General features: G+C 44.5%; 1 protein-coding gene across 2 annotated transcripts; it reads right to left on the bottom strand.

Moving 5' to 3' along the window:
* Positions 1-668: 668 nt before the first annotated feature.
* fbxw8 (F-box and WD repeat domain containing 8) lies at positions 669-18,754 on the bottom strand. 2 transcript variants are annotated; one of them, XM_084550627.1, is made up of 12 exons: positions 18,164-18,754; positions 17,988-18,092; positions 15,297-15,461; positions 14,950-15,038; positions 13,333-13,490; positions 13,043-13,239; positions 12,537-12,755; positions 6,737-6,864; positions 3,156-3,329; positions 2,802-2,918; positions 1,021-1,191; positions 669-923 (listed from the first exon to the last, which is right to left on the bottom strand). In XM_084550627.1, exons 1-11 carry the CDS (start codon positions 18,626-18,628, stop codon positions 1,026-1,028), a joined length of 1,983 nt encoding a protein of 660 aa, XP_084406753.1. In that variant the 5' UTR covers positions 18,629-18,754; the 3' UTR covers positions 669-923; positions 1,021-1,025. The 2 variants fall into 2 exon arrangements, with proteins under 2 accessions (XP_084406753.1, XP_084406752.1); XM_084550626.1 differs by having other exon boundaries at positions 669-1,191.
* Between the last annotated feature and the right edge of the window lie 1,001 nt (positions 18,755-19,755).

Genomic DNA, 19,755 nt, shown 5'->3' with positions numbered 1-19,755 from the left:
CCCTCCTCCTGTACGTTTCCATGGAATCACAACCGCTGCATGCTGAGGCAGGTTTGATACGAGCTGTTCAGACGTTTTGTTGCTCGAACTGTTTATCCAACTGCATCTCGAGTTATTTGAGAGGTAGGCATCTGACAACTCATCTAAGTGGCTTCCTCACTTTTAAATGACTGGTGAGAAGTCTAGGTTCAGTGGGTGGTGTCCACCTGAACGTCACATAGCCGGTTTATACGCTATATTGCCAAAGTGGAGCCACGCAGAGCCGTGATATCGATGCTCCGCCCACACTTCCTCCAGACTCAGATTTCATTTAATTAACACTACGCTCTGCTCTACCTCCACCAGTTATAATGAAATGTTGGATTATCCACTGGACTTATTTTTTCTTAGTGCTAAATAACTAACTAAAATGAAACGTATCCAAACAATTGACACCTAAAATGACAGAAACTATCCTTGAAATAAAGTTTTAGTTTGGCCCAAGTCCCGCCCGCTAACATGGAAGAGGTTGAGCTTATGACCTATACTGCAGCCAGCCACCAGGGGGAGCTCTACTTGCTTTGGCTGCACCTTTAAGGAGCAGCTCTGCCGTCCGTCTTTATTTACCGTCTATGGATGAAACGTCTTCAAGAAACTCTAAAAGTCCAGTTCCCTTTTAAACACTTTTAAATATCTTCAAGAAACTTCAAACAACTCCACCTGCCTTTGTTTGAGATCGTGAATAATCAGCATTTACACATTTGCCAGGTGATAGAAATATGCCTTTTTTTTTTTTAATAGCTGTGACGTTGCACAGCAGCACTGAATCAAATCCAGGACAGTAATAGTGTACAAGCTTGGCGGCTGAATCCAGCGCTGCAAATTACAAACAGCTCTGCAAGGACTACATTAAAATATCCAAATTTCCAAAAGCCTTGGTTCGACTGGGATGATAAAAAGGAAAAAAAAAATTAATAATGAAATAAAATGATATAGTTTGGAGAATCAAACTGATAGAGTTCCAGTGAGTTTAACTCCCACCTCTGTCAGTGGGACGGGTGGGAGCCAGACAGCCTGTCGTAAGGCACGGCCAGGCCGATGTTGTAGTTGTAGCCGTAGGACTCGGTGTAGTCCGACCTGCAGATGGGCAGGACGTGATCCTGCGACATGGCGTCCTCGGAGAAGTCGTAGTGGCAGATGACTCCTCTGTGCCTGAAGGGTAATAAGATTTATATCATCAGTAACAACACCAGCAACAGAGAGGTGTTCATGCAGAAAATCAAGATTAATGAAGTTACCATATATGGTTCCCTGTCCTTAAGTGGTAAACAAACCTAAAGATGTATTTAGACTATTAGAACATAAGTGCTGATTCAGGCACTTGTCAACAACATTAGGCCACTTCTTCTTCGTGGTTCCTAATCAAGAAGTTATGCTCAGCGTTCATGCAGAGGTGGACTTTGCAGACCACATTTGACCTGAGAACGTTGCCTTGATCTTCTCTGATTGGCTGGATGGAAACCACATGCTTCTAAACCTGAAAACAGCCACTAACTTTTAACTGCTGTAAAAATATATCAGATAAATATTTTTTCAACTTTTTTTGCATAAATCTGTTAATCAGCCTCAGTCCTCATCAAAACTGCAAAATCTTAAAAAAAATCATCAGGATTTTAACCCTTTAAATGCCAATTTAAAAAATAAAGTCGCTGACTTTGGGTGGGGAAAAACACAAAATTACATATTTCCAATATAAAAAATGACCGGAGATGGGAGATTTTTTTTTACCTGTTATGACAGTCTTGGATATGTCAAAGGTTAGTAACATCATTGACTTTGAAGCATATTTAGTTTTTGTGCAGCATCAGATTTTCAATAAAACTTCCTTTCATAGTGTTGGTGGCTGAAAACAGCCACTTACTTTGACTGCTGGAAAAATATATCAGATAAATATTTTTTTAAACTTTTATTTTTTTAAAAAGTTAAAAAAAAATATTTGAGAATATTTAAATATATATATATTTAAAACAGATTTAATTTTTTTTTTTTTTTAAAGCTGTTAAATCTATATTCATTTTTTATACTGAATATAGCTCATTATGTGTGTGTATTTTTCCCCATATCAGTGACCTTTTTTAAAAAAATTATAATTTTTTTTTTTTAATATTTAGTAGTTTTGATCAGGGCTGAAGCTGATTAACAGACTAACAAAAATATTTATCTGATATATTTTTACAGCTGTCAAAGTTAGTGGCTGTTTTCAGCCACCAACGCTATGAAAGGGTAGTAAATTTGCCCACAGTGTATTATTGACCTATTGAAAATTCAGAGATCATATTTTCAAAATTGATGTAAAATTAAGGTTCCTCACCAAAAACCATTCCATTTGCTGCAATAGAGTGAAAGTTATCGTCAAATTAAGAGCAAAAAGTGGCTCCAAGTGGCTGTTTTCATCAGTCAGTTTCCGATGGGTAACACCCACAGATGTTCGTATTTAAACCCTATAACTCCTCCACCAGTATTTTAGAGCTGAACAACGGGATGAAACATCGTCAAGAAACCTCAAAAAACTCCAGCAGCATTTGTTTGAGATACTGAATAATCAGCATTTGCACACCTGTCAGGTGATAGAAATACGAGACAATCTGCTTGTTTGGATCAAGTCTTAATGCTAACTATCCTCCTTTCTGTAGCGTCATACAGCTTCTCCAGCTTTCCTAAAATCTATTTTTTGCACGGACGAGACCAGAGCATGCGTGTCTCGTAGGCTTTTATAAACTAAGAGACAGCAGGTGTACAAGGCGTGGGAGGAAGATCGTGACCTGCGGTGAGCTGTAAGGTCGTCGTCTGTGATGCAGGCCCCCCGCGGCACCTTGTCGTCGGGGACGTTGGCCGTCACCAGGGTGCTGGTGTTGAAGCGAACGTGCCTGACGGGATGTCTGCAGCAAAGACAGAGAACACCTTCAAAATTAGACATAGTAATTGCATTTTTACGTAAAATTAAGAACCTGTGATTCCATAAAAAAAAAAAAAAAAAAAAAAAAAAAAAGGCAGTAAATGCAACTTAGTGTCAGGCATAATCCTGCACTGCATCTTTTCACTGCGAAGTGACGGTTCGTGCATCGTCTCAGTGGCTCAAAGGAAGAAAAATAAATAAATAAATAAATAAATCCCACCTGTTGTGCATCTCCCACAGCTTAGCCCCCATCCTCATCTCCCACACACACACCAATCCCTCGTCTCCGCCGCTAACAATCTTCCAGTCATCCGCCTGCACGGAGGTGACGCCCAGGTGGTGGGCGTACAGGGAGGCGACGGAGGAGCCGGCTCTCAGATCAAAAACCCTCACCCTGCATCACAGAAGAGAAGAATAACTCAGAGGTTAATGCTTAAAAAATAGTTTTTACAGGTAAGATATAAGATTTCCACTCTCATACAACATACAGTGCTTTGGAGGATGTATGTAAACTGTGGGGTGAGAGCAAGAGAACAACAAGAAGTGACTACAATAGCTTCAGTCACGTCCAGTGAAGCATTTCGGTTTTCACTTCCTGCTCACAGAGGCGGAGAGAGATCTTACACCAAGACGGGACAAGAGAGTACAGTTTGTCAAAGAGTGCATTCATTCCCAGACAAAAGGACTCTATTCTCTCTCTCTATCTGAAGGAAGCACAAGGGCAGCGCGAGAAACTTCTCATCCGACGCGCAGCCACGAGAGACCAAGGACAAACACGACTCGGAGCAGATGCGCCGTCACAAACAGGGACGTCCTGTGAACGGGCTTCATGTGGACAAGCGTCTCTTTATTTCAGCCACGAAAAAAAATAAATAAAAGATGATATAAAGGAAGTGGCAGGAATTCAAAAACAACGATTAATGGAACTGGTGTTATGTTAAGGAGGCTTGAAACAACAGATATGGAACAAAAGCTGAATTGAGGGGTGTCCTGTGGTGTTATGGTCCTAAGAGTTGAGGGGAGGATCATCCCACAGATCAGGAGTGTCATTGCTATGGGGTGGGGGTGCCTGGTCTGGTCTAGGTGGGTGCTACATGTCTAAGTAACATCCACACCAATGAATGCCAGGTCCAGAAGTTTCCCAGCAGAACACTGAATTGTCAAAAGATGGTCAATGCTATTAACTTCTCCTGTCAGTGGTTTTAATGTTATGGCTGGTCGTATGTGCTTCACGTCCTGTATATTCCATTGCCTTTGTATTTTGTGTATTTCTGGATGTTTCTATCCTTTCTATGATCGCCTCATGAACTCAGATTTGAATGAAGTGCTAAAATGAGCTTTCATGGTAATTAGAACTGCGCTGATTATCATTATTAATCATTTTAAAACGCCCGTGATGATAGAAAGGCAATAAGAGCGGGATTTCTGCCCGGTGAGTTTGATCAGCAGCAGCATGAGCCCCTGGGACCTTGAGCTCCATCTGTTGTCACTGTGGCTTTATTGCAGCTGAAAGCGTCCAGGACATGACTCCATCCAGACTCAGCCTCCTTCCAAGACTTCATTACCATAATCAAATTCACTTCGGGGACACAGACAGATTTAATTTCCACTTCTACAACTTTCTTTTTTTTTCTTTTAAAGAATCAGACTTAAATGGCTAAACGGGCACCGTGGACTTTGTTGTCTGCAGTTAGTTTTTGCCCGTTTAGTGGCGCTACGTGATGGAAGCGCATGTTTAAGGAGCGAGGGCTGAACGTTACTGGCAGGCCGCGGGGGAACCATAAATCTAATCTCTTTCGGTGAACTGTCGCCGGCCGGGCTCGTCTTCATTAATCAAGGAGAGCTCTGCCTAATAAGAGAAGTGTGGGCGAGGCTCTGATAACTCCTGTCTTCCTGAAGCTAGAAGAAGACATTAATCATTGGACCCTGAGGGACGAGGGGCTGGTGTGATTTGGACGCCGTAAGCAAGCAAGCAAGCAGGCGGCGTTGCTGTTTAACATGGGTTTGATTTTCCATTCGGATGAATAGCTTCAAGATTCAGACATGGTAATATACACCGATCAGGCGTAACATTATGACCACCTTCCTAATATTGTGAAGGCCTCCTTTGTGGTGACTCATCAGAGAATGGACATGGGCCTTCTGAGGGTGTCCTGAGGTGTCTGGAAACAGGATGTTAGTGTTAGTGGGGGGGGGGGCCTTTGAGGGGAGGGTCCTCTGTGGATCATCCCACAGATACTTGATCAGTTTGGGATCTAGTGAATTTGGAGGCCAGGTCAACACATTGTGCTGTTCTTCATGTTTTTTTTAGTTGTTCCTAAAGTGTTTTTGTGGCTGCATCCTGCTGGGGATGGCTGCTGCCATCAAGGAGTGTCATTGCTATGGGGGAGTGGGGGGGTGCCTGGTCTGGTCTAGGTGGGTGCTATATGTCTAAGGAACATCCACACCAATGAATGCCAGGTCCAAAAGTTCCCCAGCAGAACATTGGATTGTCACAAGATGTTATTCCCATCTCCTGTCAGTGGTTGTAATGTTGTGGCTGATCGGTTTTTGTCTTTGGTGAGATTTTTCAGTCTGCATTAAGGTGGACATCTCTTGAACTGCTCCCGACGCCCAGCTCCACCCACATCTCATCTTATCTAAAGCGGACCGATAGCCACAGGTACGACGCTCGTCATTTCCTTCCTCCTTGCCTTTCTTTCTCACCGTCTCCAGCTTTTTCCTCTTCGCCCACATTGTTCCCGTTTACACAGATGCGGCCCCTTTCCAGACGGCCCCTGTCTGGACCCCTCACTCGCTCCTTGGAACTCGCAAAAAAAGCAGAGGGGACGAAAACTCATTTGGACAAAAAGAAGGGATGCATTAGGCCCTGGCCTTGAGCCACCCTGTCGAGGGGCCAAGATTACCGACTGTCCCTCAATCCCCCCCAACTCCCCCCCCACACTTCCATTTGTCCTCGACTGTGTTCAGCATCAGCTGGGGCCAAAGTGGAAGAGCCAAGCTCGTGTGTGTGTGTGTGTGTGTTTTTCTGGACAAAATCTGCACAGGAAGCCAAAAAAGTAAAGCGATGGATTCTTCGTTGAATTATCCCCACCACAAAAACAAACCCTTTCCTCTGGCACTTCACATCTTCGCATCTTTTTCTTGTTTTCTTATTTCTGCGAGTCGTAAGTAAAAAAAAACGGAGCCCCGAAACAATACGACGCGGTGTGTCTTTTGCTGTAAGCCAACTACTTAACAGCCAGATGGATTTGGTGCTGAATAGAAACAGCGGGGGCAGCTTTGGACCGAGACACGCCAGGGATTTTCCCTTCCCTGCCAGCTCATGCACCGCAGCACCCGCTAACAAGTGCAGAATGGCTCTTTTATGTGTCTTCTCCTTTTCCTCAACCGGAGAGCCAGGTTAGCAATGTGGCAAGTGCATTCATTGATGTGCGTGTGTGTGTGTCGTCGTGGCTGGACGGAATCGAGGCGGCACCATCCAGGTACCAGAGGAACAAAACATCTCTCTTATAAGTGTTTCAATGCCTCTTTCTTCTTCTCCAAGCCTTTGGAAGCTTTGTTTTTTCCAAGGCAACACGTCGTCAGTGAAGTGTTAATAATGCACGAACTGAATGGAGCGTTGTCTTCTCACACATTTTCTAAACACCTGTTCTCCGCTTCAGTCATCCTCAGATTCCCGGCCTCCTCCACCGGGCGTCACCGGCTCGAGTTTCTGTCCTCGTGACGTGACCTTTGTGTGTTCTGCGTCTGCATGAATGTTGGTGTGTCTGTGTGTGTGTGCGTTTGTGTGTGTCCTACCTTCTGTCTTTGTTTCCACACACCAGCAGATGAGGCGGGCAGTCTCTCAGGTTGATGCAGGTGAAGTCGCCCGGGGAGCTGCCGACGCAGGCCGACGGTTTGCTCGTCTCCAGGCTGTAGACGTGGATCTGGAATTCGAGGGGAGACAGCGCACGTCAAATTGAGTCGAGCTCCAAATGCATGAGCATTACATGTACAGCGATCAGCCACAACATTAAAACCACTGAGAGGAGAAGTGAATAACATTGAACCATCTTGTGACAGTTCAATGTTCTGCTGGAGAACTTCTGGACCTGGCATTCATTGGTGTGGATGTTACTTAGACATGTAGCACCCACCTAGACCAGACCAGGCACCAAATGCATGACCATGCACCCTCAGAAGGCCCATGTCCATTCTCTGACGAGTCTCAACTGTTTTGGAGGCGCAAGGGAGACCTACACAATATTAGGCAGGTGGTCATAATGATATGCCTCACGGGTGTATATTGTGCAGATATATTTGTGAAGATTTTCAGTCATCCGGTATCCGAAACAAAGCTAAAACAAAAGAAGTGGACTTGTTAGAGTTCTCTAACTCATCCAAGTGTCTGCGTTTGTTTAGCTTGGTGTTTGACATGCTGCACAGACCACAATCAGTTACTTTAACTTCAGCTACAGTCTGAGACGCGCAGCCCGTGGCTCGGCGGCTGCAGCAAACTTTCCTCATGCATGTTACAATGATGTCATCTGGAGCCGGCCTAATTGGGCAATTAGCGGCTGGTGTTTTCTCATCCAAACGAGACAGAGCAAACAGGATGACCGCCAGGCAAAATTGACTTTGAATAATTAAAACGACAAAGAAATGAAACCAAAGAGGGAGGGAAGGGAAGGGGAGGGGAAGGGAGGGGAGGAGAGCGAGCCAAAAGGTAGTAAAGAAAAAGAAAGGCAAAAACAGAGAGAGAGAGAAAGAGAGAATGATGGAGAGACAGCAGCAGAGATAAAGAAGTTTCAAGGAAAGAGACATGATGTAAGCCTTGAGGAGGTGCCAGCAGGTTTCCCCCCCCCCCCCCCCTTATTTGAGCCAACGCAGCTTTAATTGTGCACCGCCCCGGGACAAAGCCCAAATCACACCGGCCTTTGAAATGACAGCTTGATAGGATTTGGACAGCGGAAGAGAGGAGGGCGACAAATTGAGAAAGAGGGAGGCGAGGGTGGGGGGTGCACCGAAACGAGGTCCAGCCTGCTGTTCTCAATGAATCACCGCAGATACGGGAATATACTTTTATTAAATCTGCCCACTAAAACCGAGACGCGGCGCTGAGGGAGGCAGAGGAGACGGTTTGCGACCGCGCCGTGGGCCGTTACGAGGGAGCAGCAGCGTGTTTTGAGGAGGAATAATGGAGCGCCACTGCACGGGAGTTGTTAGGTTAATGCACTCGCCGGTGCTCCAGAGAGGCTTGCAGACAAAGGAAACTCTAATGTCGGCTTGTGCTGGGATGTTAATGTAATTACTCTCCATGCTTTTTTTAAAAAAAAGGGGTAATTATTGCAGCACCTTAGAGAAAACCTATCATGTTGCTGAAAAAATACATTTGGCCAGTGTGAGGGATGGTTTTAATTCATTTTATATCATAGACCAGGAATGGGGAAATCAGGAAGTGAAGGTTTTCTCTTCGACTTCACTGATTGATGCTCCTTGGAGCAGAAGTTACCTGCAGAGATGAGTGGGTTTGAGTAAAAACCTGCTGCAGACTGCTGGCTCACTACATGAACAATGACTCCCCGTCTCACACAGCCATATTTATATTGTTATTCATATTTATTCTCCAATTAAATTCCATTTTCACTTAGATTTAGATATTTCTTATCTCTTTACTCCTCTCAAATACATTTTATTTTTTTACTGAGCATCTTGCAGAGCTGCAAACTAAATCACTTTGCACTGCACAACCTGTGTTCTGTGGATATTCTATTCTATTCTATTCTTACGCCAACCACTAAAACAAATATGGAGTCACATCTACATTTGTTTTATTCTACTTATTATTTTTACCCAGGCAGCAACCTGTTCAGGGACCCACCGATCCCTATCTGAACCCCGTGTCCACACATCCCGTACATCAAACCACTCACTCAGCCTTCCATCCGTCCAGCCAGCCAGCCAGCCAGCCCTCTGGACCTCAGGCTAGGAGTAGATTACAGGTTTTTCTGACAGCACTTGTGCTCTCTGCTAGATCCACTGGACAGTTTGCCAGTGCAGATGCCAGACTGTGCTGAATTCAGAGCCACGAGCTGGGTGGGTGCCTGGCCGACCCAGGTCCACCGGCAGGGAGAAGCCAAGTAGTAATGAGGGTCTGGAAACTGGCTTCGACCACACATACACACACGTCTACCGTAGACACCAACAAAGAAGAGGAAGACAAGAAGAAGAAGAAGAAGAAGGAAAAGCCGCGAGCTAAAACACATAATCCTTAATATCGCCATCATAAAGCAGCGTTTCTCAACAATTAAAAAAGTTGCACTCTTTTGTGTGATAAAAAGGTGTGAGATGACGTCCGTGCGTCTCGACAGGTTTCTAATGAAGCATATGTTTTCTTACGAACAATCGCGGCCGAGTCAGGCGTCGCCGTCTGTTCGAGATAAATCTGCAGATAGAGGCGCGACAGCAGTGACAGAGTTCATTCAGTCTGTAAGACGTTTTAATTAGTGAGAGACGTATGTTGATTGTGAATCGGCATAGTTTAAACAGGAGAGAGTCAAGCTCATGGCGGAAACAAGAGTTTAAAAGACTTTACGGGTCTCTGCACTGCAAGAAAAATTAATACAATCTAAAATGAAAGGATTGAGGCAAAAGTCTGAAGCCAACTTAAGTCAAGACTAATATATTTGCACAGATAAAACAATGCAACAGTTCCTGAGGTTTTTTTTCCACATTTCTTAAAGTTTGAGGAAAAATAAAATGCTAATTTCACAGACAGGAAATCCTCCAGTAGCCGTCAGAATTCCCAAAAACTGGGATTTCAGATTCAGATTCAGAGATGGCCTACCCACAACTAAAAGTAGCACCTGCAGAAATAAAATCTACACTCGTATAACATCCTGCACATGCTGAAAAAGTTCAACCGCATGATCATTTTGGAGGACGTTATTTTAAACGAACGACAAATTTAGTGCAGGATTATATTATACATTCGAACGAACTGGACAGTGAGCGTATACTGATGAAGATTATCCTTCGATTCTTCTGCAACTAATGACTATTTACACCATTTATTTATTTATTCATTAGCCAGTTGATCATATTGTCTACAAATAGAACAGAATATAAAAATAAATGCCCATCTCAGTTTCCCAGAGTCTAAGGAGACGTCTTAACCAACGGCCAGAGACCCACAGATAATTTAAAATTATACTGAATGGAGCAAAATCAGCCAAATCTCACAGAGATGATTAGAAGTTTCACTATGTATTTATTTATATACATGTTTACCTCTATTTCTATTTCTTGCAGACTTGTACATATGCAAAACTTGCATATTTTCACTTATACTATTGTATTTTATTTATTATATTTTTATAGTAATTATATTATATTATATTATATTATAGTATATTATATTTCTATCTTACAACTATATTTATCTGTACTAGTGTTTCTTCTATGTGCAACTGAGCATCTGTAACCAAACAATTTCCCTTTTGGATCCATTTACTCAACATTTAAAATATCTACAAATTGTCTCAGTCCTAAATCAAATATTTAAACGAACCTTTACGACCTTAACTCTACCAAAAAAGCTTAAAAAAATACCACAGATCCAATGAAATTAAAAGAAAACCCTAGTAAAGTAAAAATAGATTTCTTTCTAATTGCACGTCAGATTAAATTAAACATAAACTATTTAGCAGCAGTGCGGATTTTTGCCTGTGCTTTTGCCACAGTGCATCTTCTGTTTAATCACAAAGTAAAAACCTCCCTGTCAGTCTCCCATCGGTCCACTATGTGGTGCTTTAGCGCTGCTGCTGAATAAGCACTACGGTCTAGTATGGATGATGTCAGCGCGGCAGCTTCTGCCAAAATCCTGTCAATCGCAAACAGATTACTGCATGCATGCATATTTGCAGGAAACGTCTTCTTGAATAAAAATAATCGGTTTTGAAGCGAATGTCTTGATGAAGTGAAAGCGTACCGGCTGCAGATTTGTTGACTCCTGGTCCCAACAGAACGCTATTTTGTCTCATGGCTCTTTGTTCTTTCTAAGTGAAGGCTTAAGAGTCAATTAGTGGCTCTTAGAAACACAGTATTATTAGAAGCAAACAGATGTAGCCCAAGAAACAACACTTAAGTACACTTTGGGGTGGTAGTAATTAAGAGCAGAGCCCAGTGTGGGTTTGTTGCTATTTAAGCAAGCTACTATCAACAAATCCCCTACAGGTACACCACATTCATTTCTAATGGGACAGACGGGGTCTAACGGGACATGGAGTAACAGTGATCACACTGCCAGGAGACTCAGATTAACCTTCCAGAGATGAACAAACACTGGTTGCAAAACATCTCAAATTCAGATCAGTTCTAAGTGACTTAGAGCAGATTTTTAACTTTTTAACTTATAATAAAAAGTCCCCATTTCAAAGAAAGGAAGCATCACTTCCCGAGAAGAGCTGGATTCATTTAGGAGGTTTAGAGGAGATGGGTATTTCAGCTACACACCCGTGATTAAACTGATAATGGCCTAACGCCAAAACCTTTGTCCTCGCTCTATTTGAGCAAACCAAAATGATGTACCTCGTGCAACTTCCCGTTTTTTCATTACGCACCCGTTGAGAGCACACGCGGCCTTGTTTCGATTTAATGGAAACCTTTCATTTCAATTAGTACGAAGTCAAGAAGCTTCCTTTTTTTTTTTTTTGGACAACATCTTTTAAAATCCAGCTGCAGAGTTTTGGAGCCTCGGTTTGGTCAGCATTCAAGGTTTTGTTTCATTATGTTTGTCTCTCACAGACTTTTCAATTCCACGCTCTGTGAAAACCTTGATGCAGCTCCATCACTTCCATTAACACACCAACGCTAGCTTCTCAATATACCGGTTCATAATGGACTAGATAAAGGTTATGAGCGTATGTGAGCTGGTGCCAATACAGAGAATAAATGATAATAAAATAAAAACGCTGCTAGGGCACAGATCAGAAGTAAATAACATTCAAACCATCTTGTGACAGTTCAATGTTCTGCTGGGAAACTTTTGGACCTGGCATTCATTGGTGTGGATGTTACTTAGACATGTAGCACCCACCTAGACCAGACCAGGCACCCCCACCCCATAGCAATGACACTCCTTGATGGCAGCAGCCATCCCCAGCAGGAAAAGAGTACAAAGCATAACTTAAAACAACAAAAGCTGACCGAAGCGCTGTGCAATCACAGCTGCATGAACAACGAGGTGCACACAAACCTATATGGGAGAAGATGGGATCATAAATCTAGATTCAATGTTGTTTTTAGGCAACTAAATTAGACGTTTGCTTGTTCAATGTATGTACAATCTCCTTTTGTTGTTGTGAAGAGTACTTTATAAATTATTTATCATTGCAGTGGCAGCTTTTGTCGAGATTCGAAATATTTCCAACATTAATCAGTTTGGGGCTCCAAGCTAGCATGTGACTGCATCATGCACCGGATAACTATATAACAGAAAGGTTTGCTTTAATAAGCTACATGTTTCAGTTCTGCAGAAAAAAGGATAAATAAATTCTAGTTAAAGTTAAAGTGTACTTCCTTTATCATTCAGACATTCTTTCCGAAACACTGAACCCACCTTGTTGCCTCCGTCATGCATGGCCCAGCCCGAGCGCTTCACCCCGAACGCGACGAGGGAGTCGGAGGCATCCAGGCAGGTGACGGGATGATCGTAGACCGAGTGGAGACTCCGCGGCTGCTCGTCTCTGGGATCCAACAGGTAGACGGCCTCTCCTGCCGCCAGAGCTGCCAGTGGGTGCTGCTGCCCTCGGCCCGGGACCAGGGACACACTCTCCACCTGACGTAAAAGATGAGGCAACAAGGCAACGCTTTATTCACGCAGTATCATGGACATGGACCTTCTGAGGGTGTCCTGTGGTGTCTGGAAACAGAATGTTGATAGTGGGGGGCCTTTGAGGGGAGGGGCCTCTGTGGATCATCCAACAGATACTTGATCAGTTTGGGATCTAGTGAATTTGGAGGCCAGGTCAACACCTTGTGCTGTTCTTCATGTTGTTTTTTTTAGTTGTTCCTAAAGTGTTTTTGTGTGTTAACACACATGAAGAATCAAACCGTGTGACTCACAGTCTTGGGGAGCTGAGCCCGGCACGCCGTCCTCCAGTAGCCGCAGTCGTCGGCACGCTCCAGTCGCACTTCCGATCCGGCGGCGGAGACCAGGGCGGGGGTGTCGGGGCTGAGAGCCAGAGCCTGGATCCTCCCCGGGCTCTGGTAGTGGTGGATGGGCTCCCCGCCCGTCTCCGTGCTCCACAGGTCCACGCAACCTGCGCACAAACACGGCCGCCTCGTCCTTTAACTGCACACTTACTGAAACGCAATCACCTTCCGACCGGGAGGCGCTCGCAGCTTCCACTCACCGTCTTCGTACGCGGCGGCGGCCACCGTGGCGTTGACCTGGACGCGGCTGACGTGCGGCCTCGGCTCCGTGTTCGCAGACAGGCCGTTGGCCTTCAGGTACGAGGCGGCCGAGTCCCAGTGCAGCGTATCCCACAGCCTCACATCCCCAGACGTGTACCTTGAAGTGCCAAGAGGAGGATGATGATGATGATGATGATGACGCTGAATCTCATCCAAGTAATCCATCAGAATGTTTTGTAATCTCCACGCACGCCTCAGCAGGATGGTTTCGGGTTAATGAGACCGTTTCTTAAGAGTCAAACTTCATTCCACTGCTTTTCTAATTCGATTCTGTTGCTGAAAGTGAATCATCCTTGATTACTCTTAACTGCCATTGATCCTTCAGGTACTTCCACTTAGCCTTATTACCCTTTAAATACCAATAATGGGGAAAGTATTGACGTCGTGAATTTGTTTAGTGCAGCGGCATGACGAAGGAAGGGTTTAAGAGTTTACTCTATGCCTAGACTGTTTTGCCACCGTTTCTCCAGCGTCTCAAACTTCTGAAAATACACAAACATACCGTGCTCTCCAGTGGGACGCAGCAGGACTGAGGGGAATCTAATCACAACAATCCCTGGGGACTGTGCACATCTAATTGTGGCTCTATTGGGCCCCTGCGGTCCTTCACAGTCTATCACTGTCTCAGCTCAGCTTGTTAAAGGTTTAGAGGTTTGGTTCATCTAAGCTGCAGTTCATGTACTTCATGTTCTTCAGCAGAAAATGGGACAATATCCAGCAGCAAGTGGAAAACTGAACTGGAAATAAATTCAAATAATAATGTTTTATAATGAGGTTGCAGCTGTCCATCACATGTCTCATCTGCCCTTCATGTGAACATACAGCCACAACATTATGACCACTGTCAGGAGGAGTAAATAACATTCAAACCATCTTTTGACAGTTCAGTGTTCTGCTGGGAAACTTCTGGACCTGGCATTCATTGGTGTGGATGTTAATTAGACATGTAGCACCCACCTAGACCAGACCAGACCAGACACCCCCACCCCATAGCAATGACACTCCTTGATGGCAGCAGCCATCCCCAGCAGGATGCAGCCTGACACAGACACACACACAAAAACTTTAGGAACAACTAAAAAAAAAAAAAAACATGAAGAACAGCACAAGGTGTTGACCTGGCCTCCAAAATCACTAGATCCCAAACTGATCAAGTATCTGTGGGATGATCCACAGAGGAAGGTGGTCATAATGTTATGCCTGATCGGTGTATTCACAAAGGGTTTTATATTAATCTGACATTTGTCATTCCACAAGGAAACCTAGATCTGCTTGTCAAAAGTATTTTCAGTGCAAAATTCTACGTAAATTGATCTGCACATCTTCTATCTCTACTAGCCGCCTCTGCAGCTGCAAGAAACTAATGAATTATAATCATAATCAAACACTCAGCAATAAATCTGAAAATGTCCAGCCCCTGATTTATTTGGCTCAGACTTATACGAGAAGATAAAGAGCGACGGAGCAAACAAGGAGGACGAAAACGAGAGCGTGTAAGCAGTCAAAGATTAACGCACATCATCAGACGTCGAGACGCAGACGTCCTTGAAACTCACCCGGCCAAGACGAAGTTGTCGCAGGAGCTGACGTCACACAGAACCTTCCCCAGCTCAAACTGCAGCTGGCTGATGGCTCCCACGCGATTCTAGAAAGGAGGAATCGCTTGGTTGGAACCTTTGCCCAATATTGTATGTAAGAAAACCTTGCTTTTAATATTTCTTTGTGTTTATTTCTCTACACAATTAACCGTAAAGAGCATTCCTGTCTGCAATTACATTAAAATCTGATTCTGAATGTTGTTTATTTTGATGACTAACAGATGAAAATGTAAATTCACCTCTTGCACAGACATTTTATTTTGGGAAATGACTACGTTAGTGGAGTAAAATCAGTTCAAGCCCACCTTCCAGTTGAAGCGCACATTTTTGAGCGAGTTCCTGCAGTCCCGCAGCGTGCTCTTCCAGCAGGGGGAGTCGGACACGCTGGCATCCTGGTGGTAACCCTCCCTCGTGCACATCCTGAACCACAGAACGCCGTCCTCTGCGAGGACTCTCCACGCCCTGCTCACCTGGGAGGAGACGGGACAGTTCAGCACAGGCGGATTGAGTCAGCATTCATTAAGAGCTTACATCACTTATTTGCCCTTAACAGGGGGCCCGGCCGGCTGCCAAATGGACTCCCATGTTGCCACGGAAGATGCAATTCACTAATCAGTTCCAAATTAAGTCAGGTACGATATTAATGCTGCCCCGAGCAATTCAGCATGTTGGAGGGAGGGAGGAGTGAAGGTGACCGCAACCGAAGAACAATTTTTTCAGGTTTTTGTCAGCGTCTTAATAAAAGATCTGCACAAACCACCGGACTTTTCATTTTAATTCTTCGCATTAGCAACTCTACATTCAACCAAACCACCTTGATCCACATTTTACCATTTTTGGCGTCTTCAATCTCACTGTCTGGCTGTCTACAGCTGGTGTGAATGCTTATCTTCATGTTTATGTGTAGCCAATTGGATGTTAACACATCTCCCCCCTGCCTCGGTCCACCTTTCTAGTATAAGAATCTGAGTTTACTGTTTGTCCCTTAGAATTGAGGTGGACTCATGCACTTATGTTGTGATGACGAAGCTTCTGTTCTCCTCGTATACAAGCCTAAATAAACTCCTTCAGGCAATAAGACATACAGGATTTCGGTACTTCTTCTTCTTCTTCATCGGCATCACCACAAATTCCTCCCTAACAATTGGCGTCACGAACAGGATCTCAATAGAACAACGACTCGGTAAGTGCAAATGTATAATGTCTTGTTATATATTGTGCCTTGCCCTGTCTGCGTTTGACGAGATCACGAAATAAAAATGTAAAATGGGAGATAAACTTTTGATAAAGAACTCGTATTAATAGTGATACTTCATTATTTATTCTGTATAAGAGAAACGTTTTAACTTAAAGTGAATTATTCTCTAACAGTGGGTAGTTAAAGCCGAGAATGGTTTGTCCTTCTCAGATTGTTTCAGATTCAGAAAACTTCATTTGTCCCCAGGGGATCAATTTAAGGCGCAGGTGAGCAGCATGACGTACAAGTACAAGACACTTTGAAGGAACACAAAACAAAAAAATGGAACGATACAAAGTCTGTACAAAAAAGAAAAGAAAAAACTATGCCATAAATGTTTTTAACTATCAAAACCGTCAATGGAGGATGTAAACATGACTGTAAGAGTAAAGTGAATAAAGTGCAAATGTAAACAGGAATTACAGGGATTATACAGTGACTGGTCAAAAAAAAAGTCTCCACCTGGATTTAGCTAATCAAACAGGTAGGAGCCTCCTGTTGGATAATTACTGCATGGGTGATTATCTTTCAGCTGACAACAAGTTATTTAACCCCAATTGATGCAATGAGTAGCTTCTCATTTCTTCAACAACCATGTCTAAAGACACATCCTGTGGTCGTGGAAAAGATGTTTGAGAAGGGTCAAATCATTGGCATGCATCAAGCAGAGAAAACATCTAAGGAGATTGTAGAAACTACTAAAACTGGGTTAAGAACTGTCCAACGCATTATTAAAAACTGGAAGGATAGTGGGGAACCATCAGGGTAAGAAGAGAGGCAGATGAAGTGATGCACCCATCATGCCTAGTGTCTACTGTACAAGCCTGTGGGGGCAGTGCTATGATCTGGGGTTGCTGCAGTTGCTCAGGTCTAGGTTCAGCAACATCATGTGTCCAAAGAATGAGGTCATCATTTTCACACATGGATTGGCCACCACAGAGTCCAGACCTTAACCCCATTGAGAATCAATATCAAACTTTCCAAACTTTTTTCAGAAGGATATTACATATACATATATATACATTGGCTCAGATGACTATGTCACTGTTACTCTCTTGTCCATGACCACATAAACCCCGTCCAAACCATTTAACGGGCCCAGCAGATCTTTGCCAGACCAGTCGTCCCGCTTGCAGGCTACGTCCACTGTTCAGTCAATGTTTAAAATAGCGTCCGAGAGGTGGCAGATCAACTGTATGGTTATTTTGGAGGATGTTGTCTATGTTTCTGCTAAACTGCATTAAAATTAAATGTGAGGGGTTGGTGTAAATAACAGAAAATGTGTCAGTACAACACAATACAGCTTAGAAAGACTGCAAACCACAGCCTCCAAAATGAAAACACAGTTGAATCCACAGCTCTCTCAGTCATTTGTAGTTAAGGCTGAAGGCCAGAGTCTCCCTGAAGCTTCACCTGTGTACCTAATGAAGTGGCAGGTGAGTGTGCATGGCGTATGATGTGTGTGTGTTATATTTTAATCAGCATTTGTGGTCATTGAGGGACCACTGTAGGCTCATATTGTACCCAATTAGGGGCCCACATTCAGCTCACGCTGCAGGCTGTCCCACTCGTGCCACACTAAGGCCCCTCGCTGATTTCACGGCGGTAGCAGGGCCCATGGTGGGCTGTCCTGCAGAGGCCTCACATGGGTCCCAAAGGGGTACGTTTGCTGGGTTGTCCCTTCTCATTTTGGATCCCACTTACCACCGTATGCAAGTACTTTGTTATTATTTCTTGCCTTCTATAAGAATCTTCTTACCTGGGCACAGCGGCCTAGTTCAGTACAGTTGAGGTACTGGAATATCTTCAAGGCCAACTCGTACGGCAACTCAATGTCGAAGAAGGGAATGTCATTGACTTCATTCTGCAAAAGAAACACACATTAAGCTCTGAGCTGAATCTGACCATCCATCATCATCATCATCTTCTTCTTACCAGATCCTGAATGAGCTGATCCACCAGCTCCTCTTCCTTCTTGACCTTTCTCTGAGGCTGTTGCTGCTGCTGCTGCTCCTGCAGGGACGCGCTGCAGGCGTTGGTCATTCTCTGATACAGCCTCTTTCTCCTGGTCCTCTCCTCCTGTATCCTGTCCAGCAGGGGACTGGTCCTCCCGTCCAGCAAACTGCGCGCAATGGACACATACTCCGGCTGATCCTCTGCCTCCGCAGCAGCTTCCCCTCTTCCTCCACGAACACGTCCTCCATCCTCGGCACAAGCAGCCTCGTCTGCCTTTGAAGGAACGTGGCTCTTGTTGAGATTTTTCTTTCCTCTCTTCTTGCTTGACTGTTCAGAATCACCCCGGGAAGAGGAAGACGCACAAGCAAGCGGCTTTTCCTCTGTCTTAGTGGTTAACTCTTGTTTCCAACGCTCCCTGAACGCGACAAGTTCGTTTTCTGCCATGCTTCTCTGTCATTGTCGATTAAATTTTTCCTTTTTAGTTCTGAAAAGTGGAATTTATTCGCAATGTGAACCGAGGAAAAGCCTTTTAACTCGGCGGCGACAAAACAAAAGCACGGGTCCTTCTCTGTAAACAGTCCGGAGAGCGACACGGAGCCGCGCGAACGTTCCGCACGTTTTTAATTCCGCAGTTTTATTATGGCTTGTGGATTGTCGGCGATAATAACTGTTTATTATTATTATGTGTGGCCACAGTGCGTGATAAATTAAAATTAAATGCATTTATTGCACGTTAAATGCACGTGAAACTGTAATGCTTTTTAAATAAGAAAATAATGCATTTTCTTGTTAATGTAAGCAAAGAGAACATAATGTCCCAGAAGAGCTCCACAACAAAAGAGATTCAAGAGTTAACCATCGTATCTCTCTTTTGGGAAAAGATGATGTAAACCCCCTCACCATGTGACACTGTGATGAATAATACAGTACAAAGAGGGGTGGGGAGAGAAAGGGGGTGTGGGGGGGCGCAAACACAGTTAAGGTTTGGTGAGAGAAGAGAGGGAGGGTCATATATCCTCCAGACTTAAAGTGAGAAGACTCCTCGCTCCGTCAGAGATGTGCTGGCTGCCCATAGACCAGCCCCTGCTGCGGCCAGGTGACTCCACCTGCAGCTCCCGCCGACCCTCGCCGTGCACCGTGGCTCAGCTGCTCGCGTCGCGGCTGCGGAGGATCGGGGACCAGCTGGAGAAGAGCTGGACGGCCGGGGACACGGAGGTCGGCCTCGGCTGCGGGGACACTCCGGCGGAGGCGGCGGCGGCGGCGGCGGGGGTGGGCGCGAGAGGCCACTTGAAGGGCTTCCTGTGCATGGCGGTGCACCTCACCGTGCTCGTGCTGTTCGTCGCGAGGCGACACCTGTAGGGCGCGAGGCTGCAACAACCAGCAACAGGTGAGTGAACCCACAGGAGCCGGCTGGTGTTGAGTTCAATGACCTGCTGCTTCTCATGAGGAAGAGTACGGATGTTTTAGATCACCAGAAAAAAAAATAGTAATAATCATTTTGTAATTTTTAAGAATAATTTTGACACTTAGCTGCCTTGAGCTGTGTTATTTGTTTGGGGGTAAACAGAAGG

Source organism: Chelon labrosus (genome assembly GCF_963514085.1).
Source record: "Chelon labrosus genome assembly, chromosome: 9".
Classification (NCBI taxonomy): domain Eukaryota; kingdom Metazoa; phylum Chordata; class Actinopteri; order Mugiliformes; family Mugilidae; genus Chelon; species Chelon labrosus.
Note: the sequence above shows the minus strand (reverse complement) of the source record. Positions and strands in the feature narration are given on the sequence as shown.